At 35.5% G+C, this 22021-nt stretch overlaps 1 protein-coding gene across 12 annotated transcripts; it reads right to left on the reverse strand.

Annotated features, from left to right (window-relative positions):
• Positions 1-623: 623 nt before the first annotated feature.
• On the reverse strand, positions 624-21397 carry LOC113581378 (complement component receptor 1-like protein). Of its 12 annotated transcripts, none has more exons than XM_081704131.1 (15): positions 21073-21397; positions 20416-20552; positions 18263-18445; positions 17726-17825; positions 16396-16469; positions 16107-16289; positions 13960-14136; positions 12024-12203; positions 10088-10267; positions 8153-8332; positions 7089-7148; positions 6113-6160; positions 2257-2293; positions 1686-1758; positions 624-1604 (listed from the first exon to the last, which is right to left on the reverse strand). In XM_081704131.1, the coding sequence occupies exons 2-14, from the start codon at positions 20471-20473 to the stop codon at positions 1701-1703; spliced, it is 1518 nt and encodes a 505-aa protein (XP_081560257.1). In that variant the 5' UTR covers positions 20474-20552; positions 21073-21397; the 3' UTR covers positions 624-1604; positions 1686-1700. The 12 variants fall into 12 exon arrangements, 11 of the variants coding, with proteins under 11 accessions (XP_081560257.1, XP_081560263.1, XP_081560259.1 ...); XM_081704137.1 differs by having other exon boundaries at positions 18263-18442; positions 20416-20505; positions 21033-21397; XM_081704133.1 differs by having other exon boundaries at positions 20416-20505; positions 21033-21397.
• Between the last annotated feature and the right edge of the window lie 624 nt (positions 21398-22021).

Genomic DNA, 22021 nt, shown 5'->3' on the forward strand with positions numbered 1-22021 from the left:
GTGTCTCATCCGGGGACTTTCCACGTACTGTTTAATGAATGCTAAGTATTCGGACACAATACCTCGCGTACTGCTTTTGCGTTAAGTATAGCAAGCGATTTCGAACGGACCCACAATTACTATATTTGAAGGACACAAGAGACGTTCATCGGTGATAAAGTTTATAAAAAAATATTTTTCCTTCATCTTGGGTGATATTTTAGCTATTGTTAACTCCTAACTTCTGCACCCTCTTTGTTTAGCCCACTGCATAATAAAGCACATCAAGCCATTTTAATCTCAGGAATATAGTGAACCTCATATTTCTGAACAAACATTTTAGAAAATGTTTTTATTCAGTCAGATAATTTCCTGACCGCTAATGTTTTTGGCAACTTACTGTGGCAGAGTGCTGATTCTGATCACTCATTAATTCTTGACATTGGAGCATTATTTAATACACAGACCCGAGCACTTGGTAGGTTTCTCTAGGACTATCCTGAATTGGCTCAGATGCCACCTGTCTGATGGCCAGTGTTATGTTTGCTTGTAAGAGAAAAGATGAACTGAGTTACAATAGGGAAGTCACCTAATGCCTTTACTTCACCCAAGCACAACCTTGAAATAAAGATCAGAAAAAAATCTGAAAAGCTCTTTTTTTATTGGGTGGTTATGAAAAATAATTTATTAAAATTAATTTAAATATGGGTAACATTACCCATTAAAAAAACAAAACAAATCTATACATAAACTGACAAATTGAAACAGCCAAGATCAACATCAATTAATGTATTCGTCACATTAAAATATGGTTTCTAAGGTGTTTTTTTTCCCATTTGTTTGTTTGTGTGTGTGTGCACGCGCGTGTTTGTAAGCGAGTGAGAGGGAAATCTGTAGTAGCTCTCTGTAGCACTTTGGGGATTTGAGACATGTCACTCATCACTGTACCCAAATAAAGCACAGATAAAGATAACAAAAGTGGATAACAAAAGTGGAATTTTTTGTGTAAAACTATTGATATTTGATCTTGTTATATGTAGTATGATTGGAATACTTGGTGTTTCACCTTCTAAGGATGCTGTTATCCATATTTTTATGAGATGTTTTCTCAGGGAAATGTGGGAAGGAAAAAATAAATAATAAATACAGTCTAATCAAAGCCCTAAAGGGATATTTCAGTCATTGACTAATGATTATGGTAAAAGATTATTTGGGCTATAATGTTTACAGCATTACAAAATTAATATAGTCCAAAGTCAGCAGTCATTCAGGTATTTGAGCCATGTTGATCCACGTACTGTTTTGCCAACTATACAGGTGACATGGCTTCTAGTGCAGCTGGAGGTGATTGCAGTTTAAACAATACAGCTAAACTTTCTAAACAATTTTATGGAAAGATGAAGCACAGTTCTAATCAAAACCAAAAATCACATGCATGTTTAAACAACATACAGAAATACTGCAGTCGTGCTAGTCTGCTGAAAAAAAACTTGCACATCACATGAACGGAGATATTTTTCTGGTGAGTTTTTTGGTATCCTGGAGGAACATACAGAGAAATTATTCATGAGGGATTCCTCCATTTTACGAAAGGCTTGGGATCATTCAGAGAAGAGTCAGGAGGCCTAGAAAAGGACAATTAGGACAAACTAAGTGAAAAAAAAAAAACAATTTGAAAAAGAAGATTCATATTCTACTTTTCTTACCAGATAATGGGGCTGCTAATACTCTGCATCTTCGTTTCTTGTGGACACCTTTAGAGTGCGCTCGTTCCTAGAGCTGCAAGCCAAAAGTGCATTAATGGTCACTTAGAGCATGGCAGAATACCTGTGAACATATAGTACACTTCTCCAATATAAAAACCCAAGTCACCTTGTTCAACTACATTAAAATCTTCTCAGCATAACCCAATGGTGGATATACAATTTAAGGGTTTTTTGTCAGTTCCAAAGAAACTTGCTTTTATTAGGTGCGTTTATGTTTTTTTGGGGCACTAAGCATGGTGTGTGCTTATTGAAAAATAAAATCAAACAAATATATAAATAAATATACAATGCAATTGATCTACAAATTCAGAAAGCAACAGAGGCTTTAACAATCATAAAATATAATGAAAGGTGTTGCACTTTAGCCCTCTTTTGGAGATATTTAAAAAAATGTCAAAGGTCAGCTTTGGCGAATAGGCAAGATAAAATTGTGTTTTTCAGGTGTCAAAACATGAGTAATAATGTGCTTGGTGAGAGTACCTCTAAAAACCGAAAGTGACATTACACTTACGCTCTCTTTTTGATGAAAAACACCAATACAACAGTTGCTGCAAAGAGAGGATTTGAATGTCAAACAAATGGCTCATGTTTTAAAATAAATGGGTACAATTCTTTCAAAGGAATATGAAAGGGCCGAATGACAATCAGATAATTTCACAACTATGTAATTAATATTATATTAATAATAGTAAAATATTTGACAAGGACTGCACTATACTGTTAAATTGCTTGTAATAACATTAATCTGCTCTTCAGTGTATTTATGCTGGACTGGCAACAGGGACAGGACTAACTTTATGGAATAAAAATAGAACAGGGTAGAAGGGCCCCCCCCTCAACTCCGCCCACCAAGCCCACGTAGCCTCTTGGCACGTGGTGTGTGTGTTTGTGCCTTTCCCCATGCCCCTCCCTTGTTAGTTGGGTGGTTGGTACACCTGTCCTCACTTATTGTCCTTGTTAACGTGTATATTTAAGGCCCTGTTTTGTATTAGTCCTTCATCAGTGTTTGACCCTGTGTATATGCGATCCATGATGTGCTTTACACTTAGCCATCTTACCTATTGAGTGCTATCTGTTTTACCCTTTGTGGTGTCCTTTTGTCTACTGTCATATATCGTGTTTTGGTTTCAGTTTGTGTGCTTCAATAAACGTCTGTTTTTGTTATGGAGACTTGGCTCAGCATCCTGCCTCCTCATTTTGTCACAAAAACAGGATAGAATACGGTTGCATACCTCTGTGTGTCTCATGCAGAAAATACTAAAATCTTTATGCATTAAGTCTGCATGATAGCTTTCTCTTACTGACACTTGTATATAGCAGCATATTCTTGAAGCAAATTCCAAATGCAAATTTGCTATTTAAGTGGTATTTGTACAATTGCATTCCCATGTTGAATTATTTTATTAAAGACAATTCAAAATAAATGTTCTGTGTACACTGGCCAACAAATTTAAAATAAAGTCCTTTCATTTTTATTGTAACAGTATGACTGGCATTAAACATGGAATAACAATCATCTATTTGCAATTGCATTTCCTTACCATCTCACACCAAGTCTGCCAAAATTAAAATGCAATTACAAATGTATAAGAGGACCTTTAGGTCATTAGGCAGTTTGAAAATCACCCTCTCTCACTCACCATCAAACCTTTTACTGTCAGTGTCATACTGTCACACACAGTCATTCTTTTGGGCATTCTTGATGGCGAATGAGAGAAAGATTGAGGGGGAACATGAGCGAGTTTGTGAACGTGAGTGTGATGGCCCAGACAATTGTCTTTTACATTAGCAGTTTCTGATTTGCTTATAGTCAAATATGCTACTCTCCCCTGTGCAGTTAAATTCCTAACAAGTGGACAAGTGGAAATCCCTGTAGGCCACATTAAATGGAACCAAGAGCTCAGACCATCATACAGGTCTAAATTCAAATTAGGATATTTTAAAATATGCAAAAACTTGATACATTTAGTATAATAATAACAAATAGTAGTTGATAAAGTGCTGTCCACCTGGGAGGGGAAAAACTACATAAGCTGCCGATGACATAAATAACACTTGTATTCATACTTTGGAAAATGCATTTGTGTGAATTAGATGGATAACGCCGCGTAAAAAATTAAACTGTACCATTCATTAATTTACTTAGCTATGTAACCTGTAATGTTATACACCAAGTGAAGACTGCATTACCCAAGTGACATTAGCTATGATAAGTTAGGTAGCTATGTGAGCCTGCATTTAACTATAAAATATACTCTTAGCTAAGTGTTTAATCACCAGATATCATAGTAAAAAAAATATTAACAACAAATTTCTCATTTACTGTTTTAGGCTTTGACGCCTAAGGAATGTGTACATGGAGAGCTAAAGGCTTGAATGTGTGATTACAGCACCCTACAAATAATTGGTTAAAATATTCTGTTTGGTTAAATGTTTTATCAATCCAATAATGTAAAAAGTGCTATATAAATAAATTTGACTGACTTGAACTTGTGCCAGAAATACTGTACATCATTTTACCTTTCATCTTGTAAATTGCTTGGAATATCAACAATAAGTAGACTAGAGATACAATCACAGCATACTGAAATAAGACAATTTAGCGATGCTTTATAGTTTCAGTTGTTATTCTGTAACTTCAATAATGCCCAACTATAGCTACGTCCACAATCCCATTTATCAGTAAAAAATTATTGAGTTAAATTCTGTAAAGCTTATTTCGTGAGCACAATCTTTGTTTATTCTGGCTAGCATTGCATATTGTGTGACTTTCTTTTGGACACACATCTAAAAGCAGTGCCAAACTGTGACAGAGACTGCCACTTGGGTACTCTGGCTGCTAAGCCAGACAGCTGGCTCTTTGGTCCGGTGGTCAGAGCTCATGTTTACCTCCTGGGTTTGAGCCCTGTGTAGGGTTATTACACATGGGGTCAGAAGTGGGATGGCAGTGAGGCCATTGGGAGTGTGCCCCAAGTTGATGAACTCATCCCTGCAATGTGGGGATGGTGTAGCCATGCAGAATATAAGACTCTCTCCATAATAGGAATATTAACCATTGGCCATCTAGGTCATCTGGCCGTCCTACATTTTTCTGCATAAAGCTCATCAGTTACTTCACACTAGCTTGAAAAGACATTCACTAATCACTAATATTTGTGCTATGAACTCTCCTAGGTAATGATTGCTTGATGACAAGGAACTCATGTTGGCATAGGTATCCTCAACCTGGTTGGCAAGTGTTAATGATGCTAAAATTGGCTACTCTTGTTGCCTCAATATTAGCTATGGTCCCAAAATACCACAGTACTGCCAGAGTTTACACTCTCAGTCATTCATGGCGAATCTGAAATTGCACCCAAATGTTCCATTTATAGTGTCAGCCATTTTGTAGTGTTGCAAAATTCCAAGTGGACAATTCAGATTCTCTATATAGTTCACTATATTGTTACCCATAGTGCACCTTAAATGTAGTGTACAACCGATGTATACTGTTAACAGGAAAAGGTACAACAAAGCATAGCAATTTCCTACATCAGAAGTTAGTGTTGTATTTAGTAGGACCAGCATTTAAACAGATATGTTGACTGGTTTGGCACCACTGTTTCAGGTGAAACCAAAAGTAATGGTCACAGAATATTAATGAACCAGAATAAATTAAGCTTGTGTAAAGCAATGAACATTTCAGTATTTCACTCAATAGCTGTGACTGTACTCCTAGTCTACTTATTGTTGATGTTTTGGATAGTATACGTGATGATTGTGACCCTATCATACATTTCTGGCACAAGCCAGTGTTGTCTGAATTCTGTCTGTAGTTTCCCTAATGGGTACCCTATGTAGTGTTCCGTCTATGTGGGGATAATCTTTTAAACTAAATTTAAGTTATAATGCGGGAACAATACAATATACATTCCAATACATTATCCTGCAAATATAATACCCAAGTCACTTGATTCTGGTCGTAACCATAGCAGTAACCTGTCATGTTTGTATTTGGCAAATGCGTTTCACTGCATGGATTATAAAAATATGTAGACCATTATGAAAACTGTCTACATATATTTGAAAAAGAAACAATAATAGAAAACATGATTTTGTAAACTAAATTTAAGTTATAATGGGGGAACAATACAATATACATTCCAATACATTATCCTGCAAATATAATACCCAAGTCACTTGATTCTGGTCGTAACCATAGCAGTAACCTGTCATGTTTGTATTTGGCAAATGCGTTTCACTGCATGGATTATAAAAATATGTAGACCATTATGAAAACTGTCTACATATATTTGAAAAAGAAACAATAATAGAAAACATGATTTTGTAAAGGTGTGATCATGCAAATGTCTAGTCAGCACACTTACCAAGCAAAATAGGTATTCCAAGTCCAAATGCAAGTTTCAAACCACTGCCTACAAAAAAAAAAAAAAAAAAAAATTAATTACAATGCTGAGCAAATTGTTTACAGACACTTCACTGGGTATGCCTAGCTTGCATCTACAGACATTGTCTATTTGTAGATGTCATATGTGAATGGAGCAAACTAATTGACTGCCATGTGCTTTTTGTCATCTTCCGTTTACCCAATGCACTACTGATCAGTCCCTAAGCACAGGTGCATTGCTGACAGAAACGACCTGGGTGGTGGACCACAGACAACATGTGAGTGACACTGCAGTGGAAGTGGCATGATCATGGGTGTTGTGGGATGTGTGTCAGGTACAGCAGTGTAGCTGGCATTGTGTGTGTGTCATCACTGAGCCGAGACTGGCCCACCATCCTAAAATATCTAACCAATGGTGGTCATGTTTCCTGAAACTGACCATTGATGAACTGGAGGATGACTAATGCATATTGTGCATAGTATTAGCACTCTAACTGTAGCCCTGGCTGGCTTTTGGCTTCTGGATCAGCAATGCATTTTGAATGTTATTCCAATGTTATTCCAGTTTCTAATATACTTGTATTTAACTAAGTGATTTAAAATGGTATGAATTAATTGTAGAAATAAACTCTAATATGCATGGCATTCTCCACTGGCAGATTTTACTAAACACTATAAAAACAGCCTTATACATTTACATTTATGGCATTTAGCTGACACTTTTATCCAGAGAGACTTACAATTATGACTGAGCAATTTGAGCAAATGAGGGTTAAGGGCCTTGCTCAAGGACCCAGCAATGGCAACTTAGCAGTGATGGGGCTTTAATCAGCAACCTTCCGATTACAAGTCAAGTACCTTAACCACTGAGCTACCACTGCCCATATAAATACCCACAGCTACCACTGCCTTAACTTTACTATTACACATTATAGAAGTGATCCATGTGCACTTACCACTTGATGGTGGTGTGGTGGTGGGTGGCCCTGTTGTGGGTGGCCTTGGAGAGCCAGAACCTAGAAGAAAAGAAGTACAACATAAAACCAAAACCATGACAAACTGTACGGGGCAAATTTTTCAAAACAAACATTTTTCACAGTACTCATGTCAGTGATTACTACAAGTTATTTGTTACATTTTGATGTTTGTTACTTCTTTAATGTCTACCTCCAGGAATTGTCTCTAAGGTCCCAGGAGATAGTTTTGGTTTTGTGGTTGCAATTGCTAAAAACCATGAAGATGTAGCAGAGTCAGAAATGTAAGTAAATTTAACAGCATGCAATTGTAAATACACAAAACTACTAGAAACAAGGCTAGAGAATACATACATGGAGAACCATACTATTAGTCATTTGAAAATTAATTTTGCTATATTAAGTAGTCCAAATGTAAAATACAAAGACTTTTGTAAGCAAAAGGACAATGACTTGTAATTTCCTTGAGATACACAAGGATAAGTGACAAAAGTTACTCTTGCCAGTTTACATTAGCATGAGTACTGTGAAAAATTAGTAGAATAAAAGATTTTATCTGCTGTGCATAAATACAATGAGCCTGCAAACCACTGCCTTCACCAAGTTGCTGCATTTGACAAAGTTAGTAAAAGTGCATTTTGAATAAACCAACACGGTATGAGAGTCCATGCATGCATCAGTCATCTTTATTTGGGGATATAGAGAGCCAAAATATAATGACTGTGTATAAAATGTAAAGTGTTTTCTCCTTATTTATTATAAAAAAAGCCCTCCATATTCATTCAGCAATGACTGTGCAGCAAGCCAATGACACAACAAGAAAAGTTCATCCAGTAAAGGGAGGGTTGTGTGGGAGATACCATGGGACTAAAAAATGCTCTGTGTATATATCCACAATAAAATGCTGAAAACCAATAAATATCCCCAAATAAGCAGACAGTGATTTCAGTGGGTCACAGACCCAGTCTACATATTGTAAACAGACAACCAAATACTAACTTTTAGATTAATTCAAAGCCTCAACATAAAACATGGGTTAATCTTACGAAGGCATTTGGGGGGTGGTGGATTCCATCCAGTTTCCTCACATGTCAGGTAACCACCTCCCTCCATTTTGTAGCCACTGTTACACTGGTACTCGACAAATTGTTTATATCTGTAGGGTGGTGGTGGTGCTCCCTGAACTCTGTTTCCATTTTGAATATCTGGTTCACTACAGGTCACCTCTGGATAAAGAGAAATATGAATAATGAAAATACTGGCCAGCCAATATGGGTTTTCCAAGAGTCAATGCCAATAATTAGGAATATTTTAAGAAATAACAAAAACGGCTAAACTTTACAAATTTCTGAAATATAACGTCACTTAAGTTCCCTTCACTTTATAATTTACATTTTTTTGTGCATTCAAAAATTTGTTATTTCTTTGGAGTCATTTTAACCTGTGTTACTACTTACTACCCAAAAGAAAACATTATATGGGAATTATCTTAAATTATGACTATATAGCATGAGACAGTAGCGCAGCACCATCAGGCAGGTGCATGTCTGCATGATCTCATTTTGGCCACATGGACCTTCACGACTCTTGTGAATCAAGATTTATGTGCCAAATGTTAAGGCACACAGCTAGCTTTTTGCCATAATTAATTTAAAATACTGGAGGGAAAATGCTTAGCCAAGTTAATATACCTTTAATCCACAAATAGAGTTAAGTCAGTGTTACTCTTTTGGCAGATAAATTAATAGATGCATGTTGTTTATAATAACAATAAAACCACATATAGCTATACTCCTCAAGTAAATGGCTGTTTGTTACAGGTCACCAACTATAGAGATTGCAAAACCTTTATTGCATATTGGGCTTAAAACACCTTTGTTTTGGTAGATCCAAGCAAACAAGCAGGTGCTTTATGTACAGCCAACTTGGTTATTTATAAAGTCTCTCAGAACTTTAAATACAAAGATGATGCGAATCATTCCAACTACGAAAACTGAAGTTACATCTTATTTAGGATCAGCAAAGATAAAACCTAAAGAATTTTATAGTGCTTAATCATTTGCTTTCTGGTAAATGCAAAGCTGGTACTAACTCATTCCATTTCAGTTACTGAGAGATGTGTACTAAAAGGTGGGTACCAATGAATCATCTTAGCATTTTCAAAGATTAATTTTAGATGCAGGGTTCCATAATCAGCATCTTTATGGGCTGATGCCAATATTAAAAAAACCCAGATATATAAATATTGCTTGGCCATCTCTAAATATGCCGCATTATAAACTCAAAAAAACCCAGATATATAAATATTGCTTGGCCATCTCCAAATATGCCGCATTATAAACTCAAATGTAAAATACAAAGACTTTTGTAAGCAAAAGGACAATGACTTGTGATTTCCTTGAGATACACAAGGAAAGTGACAAAAGTTACACTTGCCAGTTTACATTAGCATGAGTACCATGAAAAATTAGTAGAATAAAAGATATTTTATCTGCTGTACATAAATACAATGAGCCTGCAAACCACTGCCTTCACCAAGTTGCTGCATTTGACAAAGTTAGTAAAAGTGCATTTTGAATAAACCAACACGGTATGAGAGTCCATGCATGCATCAGTCATCTTTATTTGGGGATATAGAGAGCCAAAGTATAATGACTGTGTATAAAATGTAAAGTGTTTTCTCCTTATTTATTATAAAAAAAGCCCTCCATATTCATTCAGCAATGACTGTGCAGCAAGCCAATGACACAACAAGAAAAGTTCATCCAGTAAAGGGAGGGTTGTGTGGGAGATACCATGGGACTAAAAAATGCTCTGTGTATATATCCACAATAAAATGCTGAAAACCAATAAATATCCCCAAATAAGCAGACAGTGATTTCAGTGGGTCACAGACCCAGTCTACATATTGTAAACAGACAACCAAATACTAACTTTTAGATTAATTCAAAGCCTCAACATAAAACATGGGTTAATCTTACGAAGGCATTTGGGGGGTGGTGGATTCCATCCAGTTTCCTCACATGTCAGGTAACCACCTCCCTCCATTTTGTAGCCACTGTTACACTGGTACTCGACAAATTGTTTATATCTGTAGGGTGGTGGTGGTGCTCCCTGAACTCTGTTTCCATTTTGAATATCTGGTTCACTACAGGTCACCTCTGGATAAAGAGAAATATGAATAATGAAAATACTGGCCAGCCAATATGGGTTTTCCAAGAGTCAATGCCAATAATTAGGAATATTTTAAGAAATAACAAAAACGGCTAAACTTTACAAATTTCTAAAATATAACGTCACTTAAGTTCCCTTCACTTTATAATTTACATTTTTTTGTGCATTCAAAAATTTGTTATTTCTTTGGAGTCATTTTAACCTGTGTTACTACTTACTACCCAAAAGAAAACATTATATGGGAATTATCTTAAATTATGACTATATAGCATGAGACAGTAGCGCAGCACCATCAGGCAGGTGCATGTCTGCATGATCTCATTTTGGCCACATGGACCTTCACGACTCTTGTGAATCAAGATTTATGTGCCAAATGTTAAGGCACACAGCTAGCTTTTTGCCATAATTAATTTAAAATACTGGAGGGAAAATGCTTAGCCAAGTTAATATACCTTTAATCCACAAATAGAGTTAAGTCAGTGTTACTCTTTTGGCAGATAAATTAATAGATGCATGTTGTTTATAATAACAATAAAACCACATATAGCTATACTCCTCAAGTAAATGGCTGTTTGTTACAGGTCACCAACTATAGAGATTGCAAAACCTTTATTGCATATTGGGCTTAAAACACCTTTGTTTTGGTAGATCCAAGCAAACAAGCAGGTGCTTTATGTACAGCCAACTTGGTTATTTATAAAGTCTCTCAGAACTTTAAATACAAAGATGATGCGAATCATTCCAACTACGAAAACTGAAGTTACATCTTATTTAGGATCAGCAAAGATAAAACCTAAAGAATTTTATAGTGCTTAATCATTTGCTTTCTGGTAAATGCAAAGCTGGTACTAACTCATTCCATTTCAGTTACTGAGAGATGTGTACTAAAAGGTGGGTACCAATGAATCATCTTAGCATTTTCAAAGATTAATTTTAGATGCAGGGTTCCATAATCAGCATCTTTATGGGCTGATGCCAATATTAAAAAAAACCCAGATATATAAATATTGCTTGGCCATCTCTAAATATGCTGCATTATAAACTCAAAAAAACCCAGATATATAAATATTGCTTGGCCATCTCCAAATATGCCGCATTATAAACTCAAATGTAAAATACAAAGACTTTTGTAAGCAAAAGGACAATGACTTGTGATTTCCTTGAGATACACAAGGAAAGTGACAAAAGTTACACTTGCCAGTTTACATTAGCATGAGTACCATGAAAAATTAGTAGAATAAAAGATATTTTATCTGCTGTACATAAATACAATGAGCCTGCAAACCACTGCCTTCACCAAGTTGCTGCATTTGACAAAGTTAGTAAAAGTGCATTTTGAATAAACCAACACGGTATGAGAGTCCATGCATGCATCAGTCATCTTTATTTGGGGATATAGAGAGCCAAAGTATAATGACTGTGTATAAAATGTAAAGTGTTTTCTCCTTATTTATTATAAAAAAAGCCCTCCATATTCATTCAGCAATGACTGTGCAGCAAGCCAATGACACAACAAGAAAAGTTCATCCAGTAAAGGGAGGGTTGTGTGGGAGATACCATGGGACTAAAAAATGCTCTGTGTATATATCCACAATAAAATGCTGAAAACCAATAAATATCCCCAAATAAGCAGACAGTGATTTCAGTGGGTCACAGACCCAGTCTACATATTGTAAACAGACAACCAAATACTAACTTTTAGATTAATTCAAAGCCTCAACATAAAACATGGGTTAATCTTACGAAGGCATTTGGGGGGTGGTGGATTCCATCCAGTTTCCTCACATGTCAGGTAACCACCTCCCTCCATTTTGTAGCCACTGTTACACTGGTACTCGACAAATTGTTTATATCTGTAGGGTGGTGGTGGTGCTCCCTGAACTCTGTTTCCATTTTGAATATCTGGTTCACTACAGGTCACCTCTGGATAAAGAGAAATATGAATAATGAAAATACTGGCCAGCCAATATGGGTTTTCCAAGAGTCAATGCCAATAATTAGGAATATTTTAAGAAATAACAAAAACGGCTAAACTTCACAAATTTCTAAAATATAACGTCACTTAAGTTCCCTTCACTTTATAATTTACATTTTTTTGTGCATTCAAAAATTTGTTATTTCTTTGGAGTCATTTTAACCTGTGTTACTACTTACTACCCAAAAGAAAACATTATATGGGAATTATCTTAAATTATGACTATATAGCATGAGACAGTAGCGCAGCACCATCAGGCAGGTGCATGTCTGCATGATCTCATTTTGGCCACATGGACCTTCACGACTCTTGTGAATCAAGATTTATGTGCCAAATGTTAAGGCACACAGCTAGCTTTTTGCCATAATTAATTTAAAATACTGGAGGGAAAATGCTTAGCCAAGTTAATATACCTTTAATCCACAAATAGAGTTAAGTCAGTGTTACTCTTTTGGCAGATAAATTAATAGATGCATGTTGTTTATAATAACAATAAAACCACATATAGCTATACTCCTCAAGTAAATGGCTGTTTGTTACAGGTCACCAACTATAGAGATTGCAAAACCTTTATTGCATATTGGGCTTAAAACACCTTTGTTTTGGTAGATCCAAGCAAACAAGCAGGTGCTTTATGTACAGCCAACTTGGTTATTTATAAAGTCTCTCAGAACTTTAAATACAAAGATGATGCGAATCATTCCAACTACGAAAACTGAAGTTACATCTTATTTAGGATCAGCAAAGATAAAACCTAAAGAATTTTATAGTGCTTAATCATTTGCTTTCTGGTAAATGCAAAGCTGGTACTAACTCATTCCATTTCAGTTACTGAGAGATGTGTACTAAAAGGTGGGTACCAATGAATCATCTTAGCATTTTCAAAGATTAATTTTAGATGCAGGGTTCCATAATCAGCATCTTTATGGGCTGATGCCAATATTAAAAAAACCCAGATATATAAATATTGCTTGGCCATCTCTAAATATGCCGCATTATAAACTCAAAAAAACCCAGATATATAAATATTGCTTGGCCATCTCCAAATATGCCGCATTATAAACTCAAATGTAAAATACAAAGACTTTTGTAAGCAAAAGGACAATGACTTGTGATTTCCTTGAGATACACAAGGAAAGTGACAAAAGTTACACTTGCCAGTTTACATTAGCATGAGTACCATGAAAAATTAGTAGAATAAAAGATATTTTATCTGCTGTACATAAATACAATGAGCCTGCAAACCACTGCCTTCACCAAGTTGCTGCATTTGACAAAGTTAGTAAAAGTGCATTTTGAATAAACCAACACGGTATGAGAGTCCATGCATGCATCAGTCATCTTCATTTGGGGATATAGAGAGCCAAAGTATAATGACTGTGTATAAAATGTAAAGTGTTTTCTCCTTATTTATTATAAAAAAAAGCCCTCCATATTCATTCAGCAATGACTGTGCAGCAAGCCAATGACACAACAAGAAAAGTTCATCCAGTAAAGGGAGGGTTGTGTGGGAGATACCATGGGACTAAAAAATGCTCTGTGTATATATCCACAATAAAATGCTGAAAACCAATAAATATCCCCAAATAAGCAGACAGTGATTTCAGTGGGTCACAGACCCAGTCTACATATTGTAAACAGACAACCAAATACTAACTTTTAGATTAATTCAAAGCCTCAACATAAAACATGGGTTAATCTTACGAAGGCATTTGGGGGGTGGTGGATTCCATCCAGTTTCCTCACATGTCAGGTAACCACCCCCCTCCATTTTGTAGCCACTGTTACACTGGTACTCGACAAATTGTTTATATCTGTAGGGTGGTGGTGCTCCCTGAACTCTGTTTCCATTTTGAATGTCTGGTTCACTACAGGTCACGTCTGGATAAAGAGAAATATGAATAATGAAAACACTGGCCAGCCAATATGGGTTTTCCAAGAGTCAATGCCAATAATTAGGAATATTTTAAGAAATAACAAAAACGGCTAAACTTTACAAATTTCTAAAATATAACGTCACTTAAGTTCCCTTCACTTTATAATTTACATTTTTTTGTGCATTCAAAAATTTGTTATTTCTTTGGAGTCATTTTAACCTGTGTTACTACTTACTACCCAAAAGAAAACATTATATGGGAATTATCTTAAATTATGACTATATAGCATGAGACAGTAGCACAGCACCATCAGGCAGGTGCATGTCTGCATGATCTCATTTTGGCCACATGGACCTTCACGACTCTTGTGAATCAAGATTTATGTGCCAAATGTTAAGGCACACAGCTAGCTTTTTGCCATAATTAATTTAAAATACTGGAGGGAAAATGCTTAGCCAAGTTAATATACCTTTAATCCACAAATAGAGTTAAGTCAGTGTTACTCTTTTGGCAGATAAATTAATAGATGCATGTTGTTTATAATAACAATAAAACCACATATAGCTATACTCCTCAAGTAAATGGCTGTTTGTTACAGGTCACCAACTATAGAGATTGCAAAACCTTTATTGCATATTGGGCTTAAAACACCTTTGTTTTGGTAGATCCAAGCAAACAAGCAGGTGCTTTATGTACAGCCAACTTGGTTATTTATAAAGTCTCTCAGAACTTTAAATACAAAGATGATGCGAATCATTCCAACTACGAAAACTGAAGTTACATCTTATTTAGGATCAGCAAAGATAAAACCTAAAGAATTTTATAGTGCTTAATCATTTGCTTTCTGGTAAATGCAAAGCTGGTACTAACTCATTCCATTTCAGTTACTGAGAGATGTGTACTAAAAGGTGGGTACCAATGAATCATCTTAGCATTTTCAAAGATTAATTTTAGATGCAGGGTTCCATAATCAGCAACTTTATGGGCTGATGCCAATATTAAAAAAACCCAGATATATAAATATTGCTTGGCCATCTCTAAATATGCCGCATTATAAACTAAAAAAAACCCAGATATATAAATATTGCTTGGCCATCTCCAAATATGCCGCATTATAAACTCAAATGTAAAATACAAAGACTTTTGTAAGCAAAAGGACAATGACTTGTGATTTCCTTGAGATACACAAGGAAAGTGACAAAAGTTACACTTGCCAGTTTACATTAGCATGAGTACCATGAAAAATTAGTAGAATAAAAGATATTTTATCTGCTGTACATAAATACAATGAGCCTGCAAACCACTGCCTTCACCAAGTTGCTGCATTTGACAAAGTTAGTAAAAGTGCATTTTGAATAAACCAACACGGTATGAGAGTCCATGCATGCATCAGTCATCTTTATTTGGGGATATAGACAGCCAAAGTATAATGACTGTGTATAAAATGTAAAGTGTTTTCTCCTTATTTATTATAAAAAAAGCCCTCCATATTCATTCAGCAATGACTGTGCAGCAAGCCAATGACACAACAAGAAAAGTTAATCCAGTAAAGGGAGGGTTGTGTGGGAGATACCATGGGACTAAAAAATGCTCTGTGTATATATCCACAATAAAATGCTGAAAACCAATAAATATTAATTTTAGATGCAGGGTTCCATAATCAGCATCTTTATGGGCTGATGCCAATATTTAAAAAACCCAGATATATAAATATTGCTTGGCCATCTCTAAATATGCCGCATTATAAACTCAAAAAAACCCAGATATATAAATATTGCTTGGCCATCTCTAAATATGCCACATTATAAACTCAAATATCCATTTTATTCTGTATTTCATATACCATACTCAAAATACTCCAAAAACTAAATATTTCAAAAGGAAATTGCAAAACATAAATGGAAAAAATGAACATTTAAATAATGTTGTCTAAAAGTGCTTTTTTGTATATTTGTATATTTTATCCACACTTACGCAAACATTCAGGAGGAGAAGGCTGAAAGGTGCCATCTTCAGAACACGATATTGTTAGACTTCCAAAGGGGGTAAAATCATGTTCACAGGTGTAGGTGACTGCTTCTCCATATTCATATTCCTCCTTAATTAGATCTTCAAGCTCTCCATTTTTTATGTGAGGAGGATTTGTACATTTCACCACTAAGAAGAAACATATTGAAACAAATATTGCCTCAAACAATCTGGTAAAATATAGTTTCTTTGAAGATTAGCATAGTTTTTTAAAAAGCTTAGAAAAATTACAAACCTTCACATACAGGGTTTCTGCCAGACCATCCGTCACTGAAACAATTTCTAGTATTGTCTCCAACAAGTTTATAGCTGCAAGTAGAAGCCGACTGTAATCAGTTCCAGATGCAAAACCACATTAAGGTTAAATGTATAGAATTTAGTGTATAGTACATTTAGAGGGTATAATTACAGAATACATATGCACAATTTCATAGCCACACACTACCCCAATTTTCACTGTGTTGTCACAATGCTGTTTTGCACCTGACAAAACCATGATGCCATATCACAACTAATAATACCACAGTAAATTTTGCTATAAAATGAATTCATTCAAATATACATCTGTCCATTTAAAGGACAGTTTTTAACAGAACAATATAATTATATAATGCAAATACTTTGTAAAGAAGCTTCTCATTAATCAACAAAGGGAATGGACACTTGCTCTTTCCATATGATGCTGAAATTTATGTATCTTATATCCTAAAACTGCACATTCTTTTCAGTCCCTTATGCAAGGTATACAAACATTCTGTAAATCCAGTTCATAAAAAGTATGGAGAATTTTTAATTAGGTAACAATGAAACACTAACAAATTTCTGTTCTTAACACAGCAGTTATATGCTGAACTGTTGCATGAAAAATGTGTTGATGGGAATAAATAAAACTAGCTGGGAATAATTTCTTTTATCTGCATATCTACAGAGACCAGCATCTCAGAACTGACCCTTAACGCATATGTCAAAAGCAGAGACAAAGTAACAGCTTTCAATACAACAGATTTGTTAGCTTTTTCTTTGCTTGCTAAAATGAGAATTATATGAGCAGTACATGCTATGGGCTCTCATCTGATTCACTACTGTGGTTCAGAAACCTGCACTGCACTGCACACTGCACCAAACATGTTTAGACAATAGTTTACAAATACACATTAAGTGCATTGTTTTTATTTATGGCATTCAGCAAATGCTCTTATCCAGAGTGACTTACAAAAGTGCTTTATTTGTCTACTCAGAAAAGTGTCCCTAGCTAGCACAAATAGATTAGTATTGCGACTCTTAAAATGTTAAGGAAACTAACAAAGCAATTTTGACAGTTTGTGAACCGAACCAGTCCACTAGCTGCCTGAACTAGTTCCACCCTTTTACTAAGCAATTTTCCATCAGTTGTAAATGTTCAGACCAACACACCAGCTATAATGCTAGCCTTGAAGTGCAACAAATGCCAATGCAGGGTTTTTGTGTTGTTTTTTTAACAGAACCTTTGGCTAGAACTAATGTTGATGGTGTAAGTGTATATATATATATATATAAATATAAATATAAAACAAGATTTCACTCACCCAACCTTACATTCCGCTGTGGCAGTTGAACCAAACTGAAGTCCATCTGAATATATGTACATCCCATTGGGGATTTCACCAAGGCTTCCACAGGATTTTTCTAAAAACATAAAAATATCTCAATATTATATACTTTGTACAACCGTTAGATGGAAGATTTTTTACCTGTTATATAAATGCTTTCTTTGTCTTGAAACTCCATTTACCATTTCTAAATTAGCCAATGACTTCCTTTTATTTAAAATGAGTTCCATAAACCTGGAAAACTGCAGTAGTTGTAACCCTTCAACCATTACGCCCTTACTTCCTGACCCATTTAATAAGCATTTAGCATGTCACAACTTGTATTGGTTAACTAATTCTTAGAGGGAATCCTGAGAATTAGTAAATATAAGATAAATGAGCTGAAAATAAGAGACAACACTGCACATATAAATTAACAAACCAAATCACTCGCAACAGGACTAAAAATACTAAACTTCAGGTAAACAGCCATTCTGATAGTATGTAATAGGAAGTTTTCTATAGAAGAATTACTTTTGCATTCAAGTTGTAGGACTGTCCATTGTGTTCCATTGCAGGTAATTACACTGGAAGATGTTGGATTAACTGGTTTATAACCAGTTGCGCATTTGAACTTTGCTTCATATCCACTGGGGAAATTTGTTGGCTCTTCAATCAAAATCCTGTTTCCCTCAACACTGGGATGTTCACATTCTGCTGAGGAGATAAAAAAAATCCAAGACCTGAATACAATACTTCCATGACAAACAATCTAAGATGCATTTCAAGTCGAACTCAATGTCACCCATATTAGACTCACTACATTAGAAGCTGCACAAGTTGTACTTTTACCCAGAACAAATTCGTACTGCATGAAACTCTAAACATATTTATGAGAAAAGGAGGACAATATTTCAGTGACCACAAAACTGTTTCACTTCTCCTGTTATATCTGAACATTAGAAAGAATGTAGTGCCAGATACATTGTTACTCTACACAAATGCAAAAAAGGAAGGGCTTTCTTATGACCACCATTTGAGTAGCATTAATAAAACATCACAACCAATCCGAATGCCTACTCGGTTTAAAGCTAAGCATTTAATTAAAATGACGAAATAAACAGACGATTGAACAGACATTACTTCGGGTTTCTGTAACCACGAGACATGTGAAAAGGACGATCACTCGTTGGGACATGGTCTTTCACCTTATTTTAGCTAAAAAAATTCTCTAATCCGATGATGCGAACACAGGATAAATAATATTGTCTGGTTGAATGACTAGATTAGATAAGGCGAAAAACAATGAGCTTGTTGGTTTGCTAGCCAAAACCAAAAATACAGTACAAGTGGTTTACCAAATCAGACTGGCATCGTATGGCTAGGATAACATAAGTTACTAACGTTATAGGTTGAGTTCACATGTTTATGATTGCTATCCTATGTAGCTAGTCAGCTAACTATACAATAGGTAGGTTAGCTAATTAGCTAGCTAGATAATAATTACTAAACTACACGAAATTCTGTCTATTTTCTACTTAAATAAACGTTACACATTAACATAAACCAAACAGTGTATACAGTCCTGTCATTGCTTTGTTGACCAGTGTTAGTTTAGCCAGCTACCAAGTCAATTCTCAGTTCTAGCTAGCTAGCTACCTGGACAAACGTAGCTAGCGTCTCCACCTACCATATATATTATGAGCCAACTCAGTAGCTAATAGCTAACGTTAGAAGTACGGCTAACAACAAAAAACGTAAAATGAGAAAAAGGTATTCCCACTGACAGACATAACAGCCGTGTTTCGTATCAGAAGTGTTAGATACCGAATTAAGGTTAGATCCTACGCGATTCTTCACAAGTAGATCTTAATCATTCCCGGAAGATGTCCACACCCATTCAGGAATCTTAATTTCCTTTCAAACGTCTTCTGGAGAAAATAAATTTGGTCCAAGGGTTGCCCCATCTTGCTTCTGCCACTTCTTTCTATTTACGTCCTCTCGCTAACATTCTGATATTTAATCTCATAAAACGCCAACAATAAACTCTCTTACATTAAAGGAACTACCATCACTTAAAACGTTTTAAAAAGTATAAAAGATTAGTACATTCCAATTCACTGAGGCGAAGTTGCTATGCGTCATAGCTTCCATTTTAAGAGTAATGGGCAGAACCTAGCGTGGGGTAATGCTGTAGGTTTTATGTTAAGAATCTTAACCAAGTGAAAACCCCAGCTGGCAAAATATGCTTGTCATGCTTTCAAAAACAAAAGGGTATCCGTGCCATTTTTCAAAAATTTGTTGTCTTACTCCCTTTGTTATGTCTTACAGGAACAAATTTTTGAAAGATTTGAACTGTGTAATATTTCTGATCTGAACAGGACAAATATTTGGACTTTACCCCACAAATTTATAGTAACCAATAAAATAAAGATAGTCGTTCAAAAATATTACACAAGTATTTCACAAATATTACACATGTCCCATTTAAGTTGAAGAGATATCAGCCCAAATTGCTCCTTTTGTAATGCACACCCGAAACCATCATTTATTATGTAATATATAAAGCTGTATATTGGGAGGAACTTGAGAGGAACTAATACTCAAACAATCCGAATGCCTACTCAGTTTAAAGCTAAGCATTTAATTAAAATGACGAAATAAACAGACGATTCAACAGACCTTACCTCGGGTTTCTGTAACCACCATGAGACATGTGAAAAGGACGATCACTCGTTGGGACATGGTCTTTCACCTTATTTTAGCTACAAATTTCTCTAATCCGATGATGCGAACACAGGATAAATAATGTCTGGTTGAATGACTAGGTTAGATAAGGCGAAAAACAATGAGCTTGTTGGTTTGCTAGCCAAAACCAAAAATACAGTACAAGTGGTTTATCAAATCAGACTGGCATCGTATGGCTAGGATAACATAAGTTACTAAAGTTATAGGTTCAGTTCATGTTTATGATTGCTATCCTATGTAGCTAGTCAGCTAACTATACAATAGGTAGGTTAGCTAATTAGCTAGCTAGTTAGATTACTAAATTACACGAAAATCTGTCTATTTTCTACTTAAATAAACGTTACACATTAACATAAACCAAACAGTGTATACAGTCCTATCATTGCTTTGCTGACCAGTTTCAGTTTAGCCAGCTACCAAGTCAATTCTCAGTTCTAGCTAGCTAGCGTCTCCACCTACCATATATATCATGAGCCAACTCAGTAGCTAATAGCTAACGTTAGAAGTACGGCTAACAACAAAAAACGTAAAATGAGAAAAAGGTATTCCCACTGACAGACATAACAGCCGTGTTTCGTATCAGAAGTGTTAGATACTGAATTATGGTTAGGTCCTACGCGATTCTTCACAAGTAGATCTTAATCATTCCCGGAAGATGTCCACACCCATTCAGGAAGCTTAACTTCCTTTCAAACGTCTTCTAGAGAAAATAAATTTGGTCCAAGGGTTGCCTTATCTTGCTTCTGCTACTTCTTTCTATTTACGTCCTCTCGCTAACATTCTGATATTTAATCTCATAAAACGCCAACAATAAACTCTCTTACATTAAAGGAGCTACCGTCACTTAATACGTTTTAAAAAGTATAAAAGATTAGTACATTCCAATTCACTGAGGCGAAGTCGCTATGCGTCATAGCTTCCATTTTAAGAGTAATGGGCAGAACCTAGCGTGGGGTAATAATGCTGTAGGTTTTATGTTGAGAATCTTAACCAAGTGAAAACCCCAGCTGGGAAAATATGCTTCTGTTATGGTTTCAAAAACAAAAGGGTATTCGTGCCATATTTCAAAAATTTGTCATGTCTTACTCCCTTTGTTATGTCTTACTGGAACAAATTTGTGAAAGATTAGAACTGTGTAATATTTCTGATCTGAACAGGACAAATATTTGGACTTTACCCTACAAATTTAGAGTAACCAATAAAATAAAGGAAATCGTTCAAAAATATTACACAAGTATTTCACAAGAATTACATAAGCATTACACATATCCCATTTAAGTTGAAAAGAGATATCAGCCCAAATTGCTCCTTTTGTAATGCACACCTGAAACCATCATTTATTATGTAATATATAAAGCTGTATATTGGGAGGAACTTGAGAGGAATACTCAACATGGGCTCCCTATTGTAGTGCAAATCTTCCTGGATAGGTTAGAGAAACAATATAATGATTGCAGGAATTGCTGTGCTGTGAATTTGACTCAGAGGCAAGTTACATACGCACAAGTGTCTATAAGGCACAGACACTTGGTGTGTGTAAGGGAG

The sequence above is a fragment of the Electrophorus electricus genome, chromosome 21, assembly GCF_041902795.1.
Source record: "Electrophorus electricus isolate QZ-2024a chromosome 21, ASM4190279v1, whole genome shotgun sequence".
Classification (NCBI taxonomy): Eukaryota; Metazoa; Chordata; class Actinopteri; order Gymnotiformes; family Gymnotidae; genus Electrophorus; species Electrophorus electricus.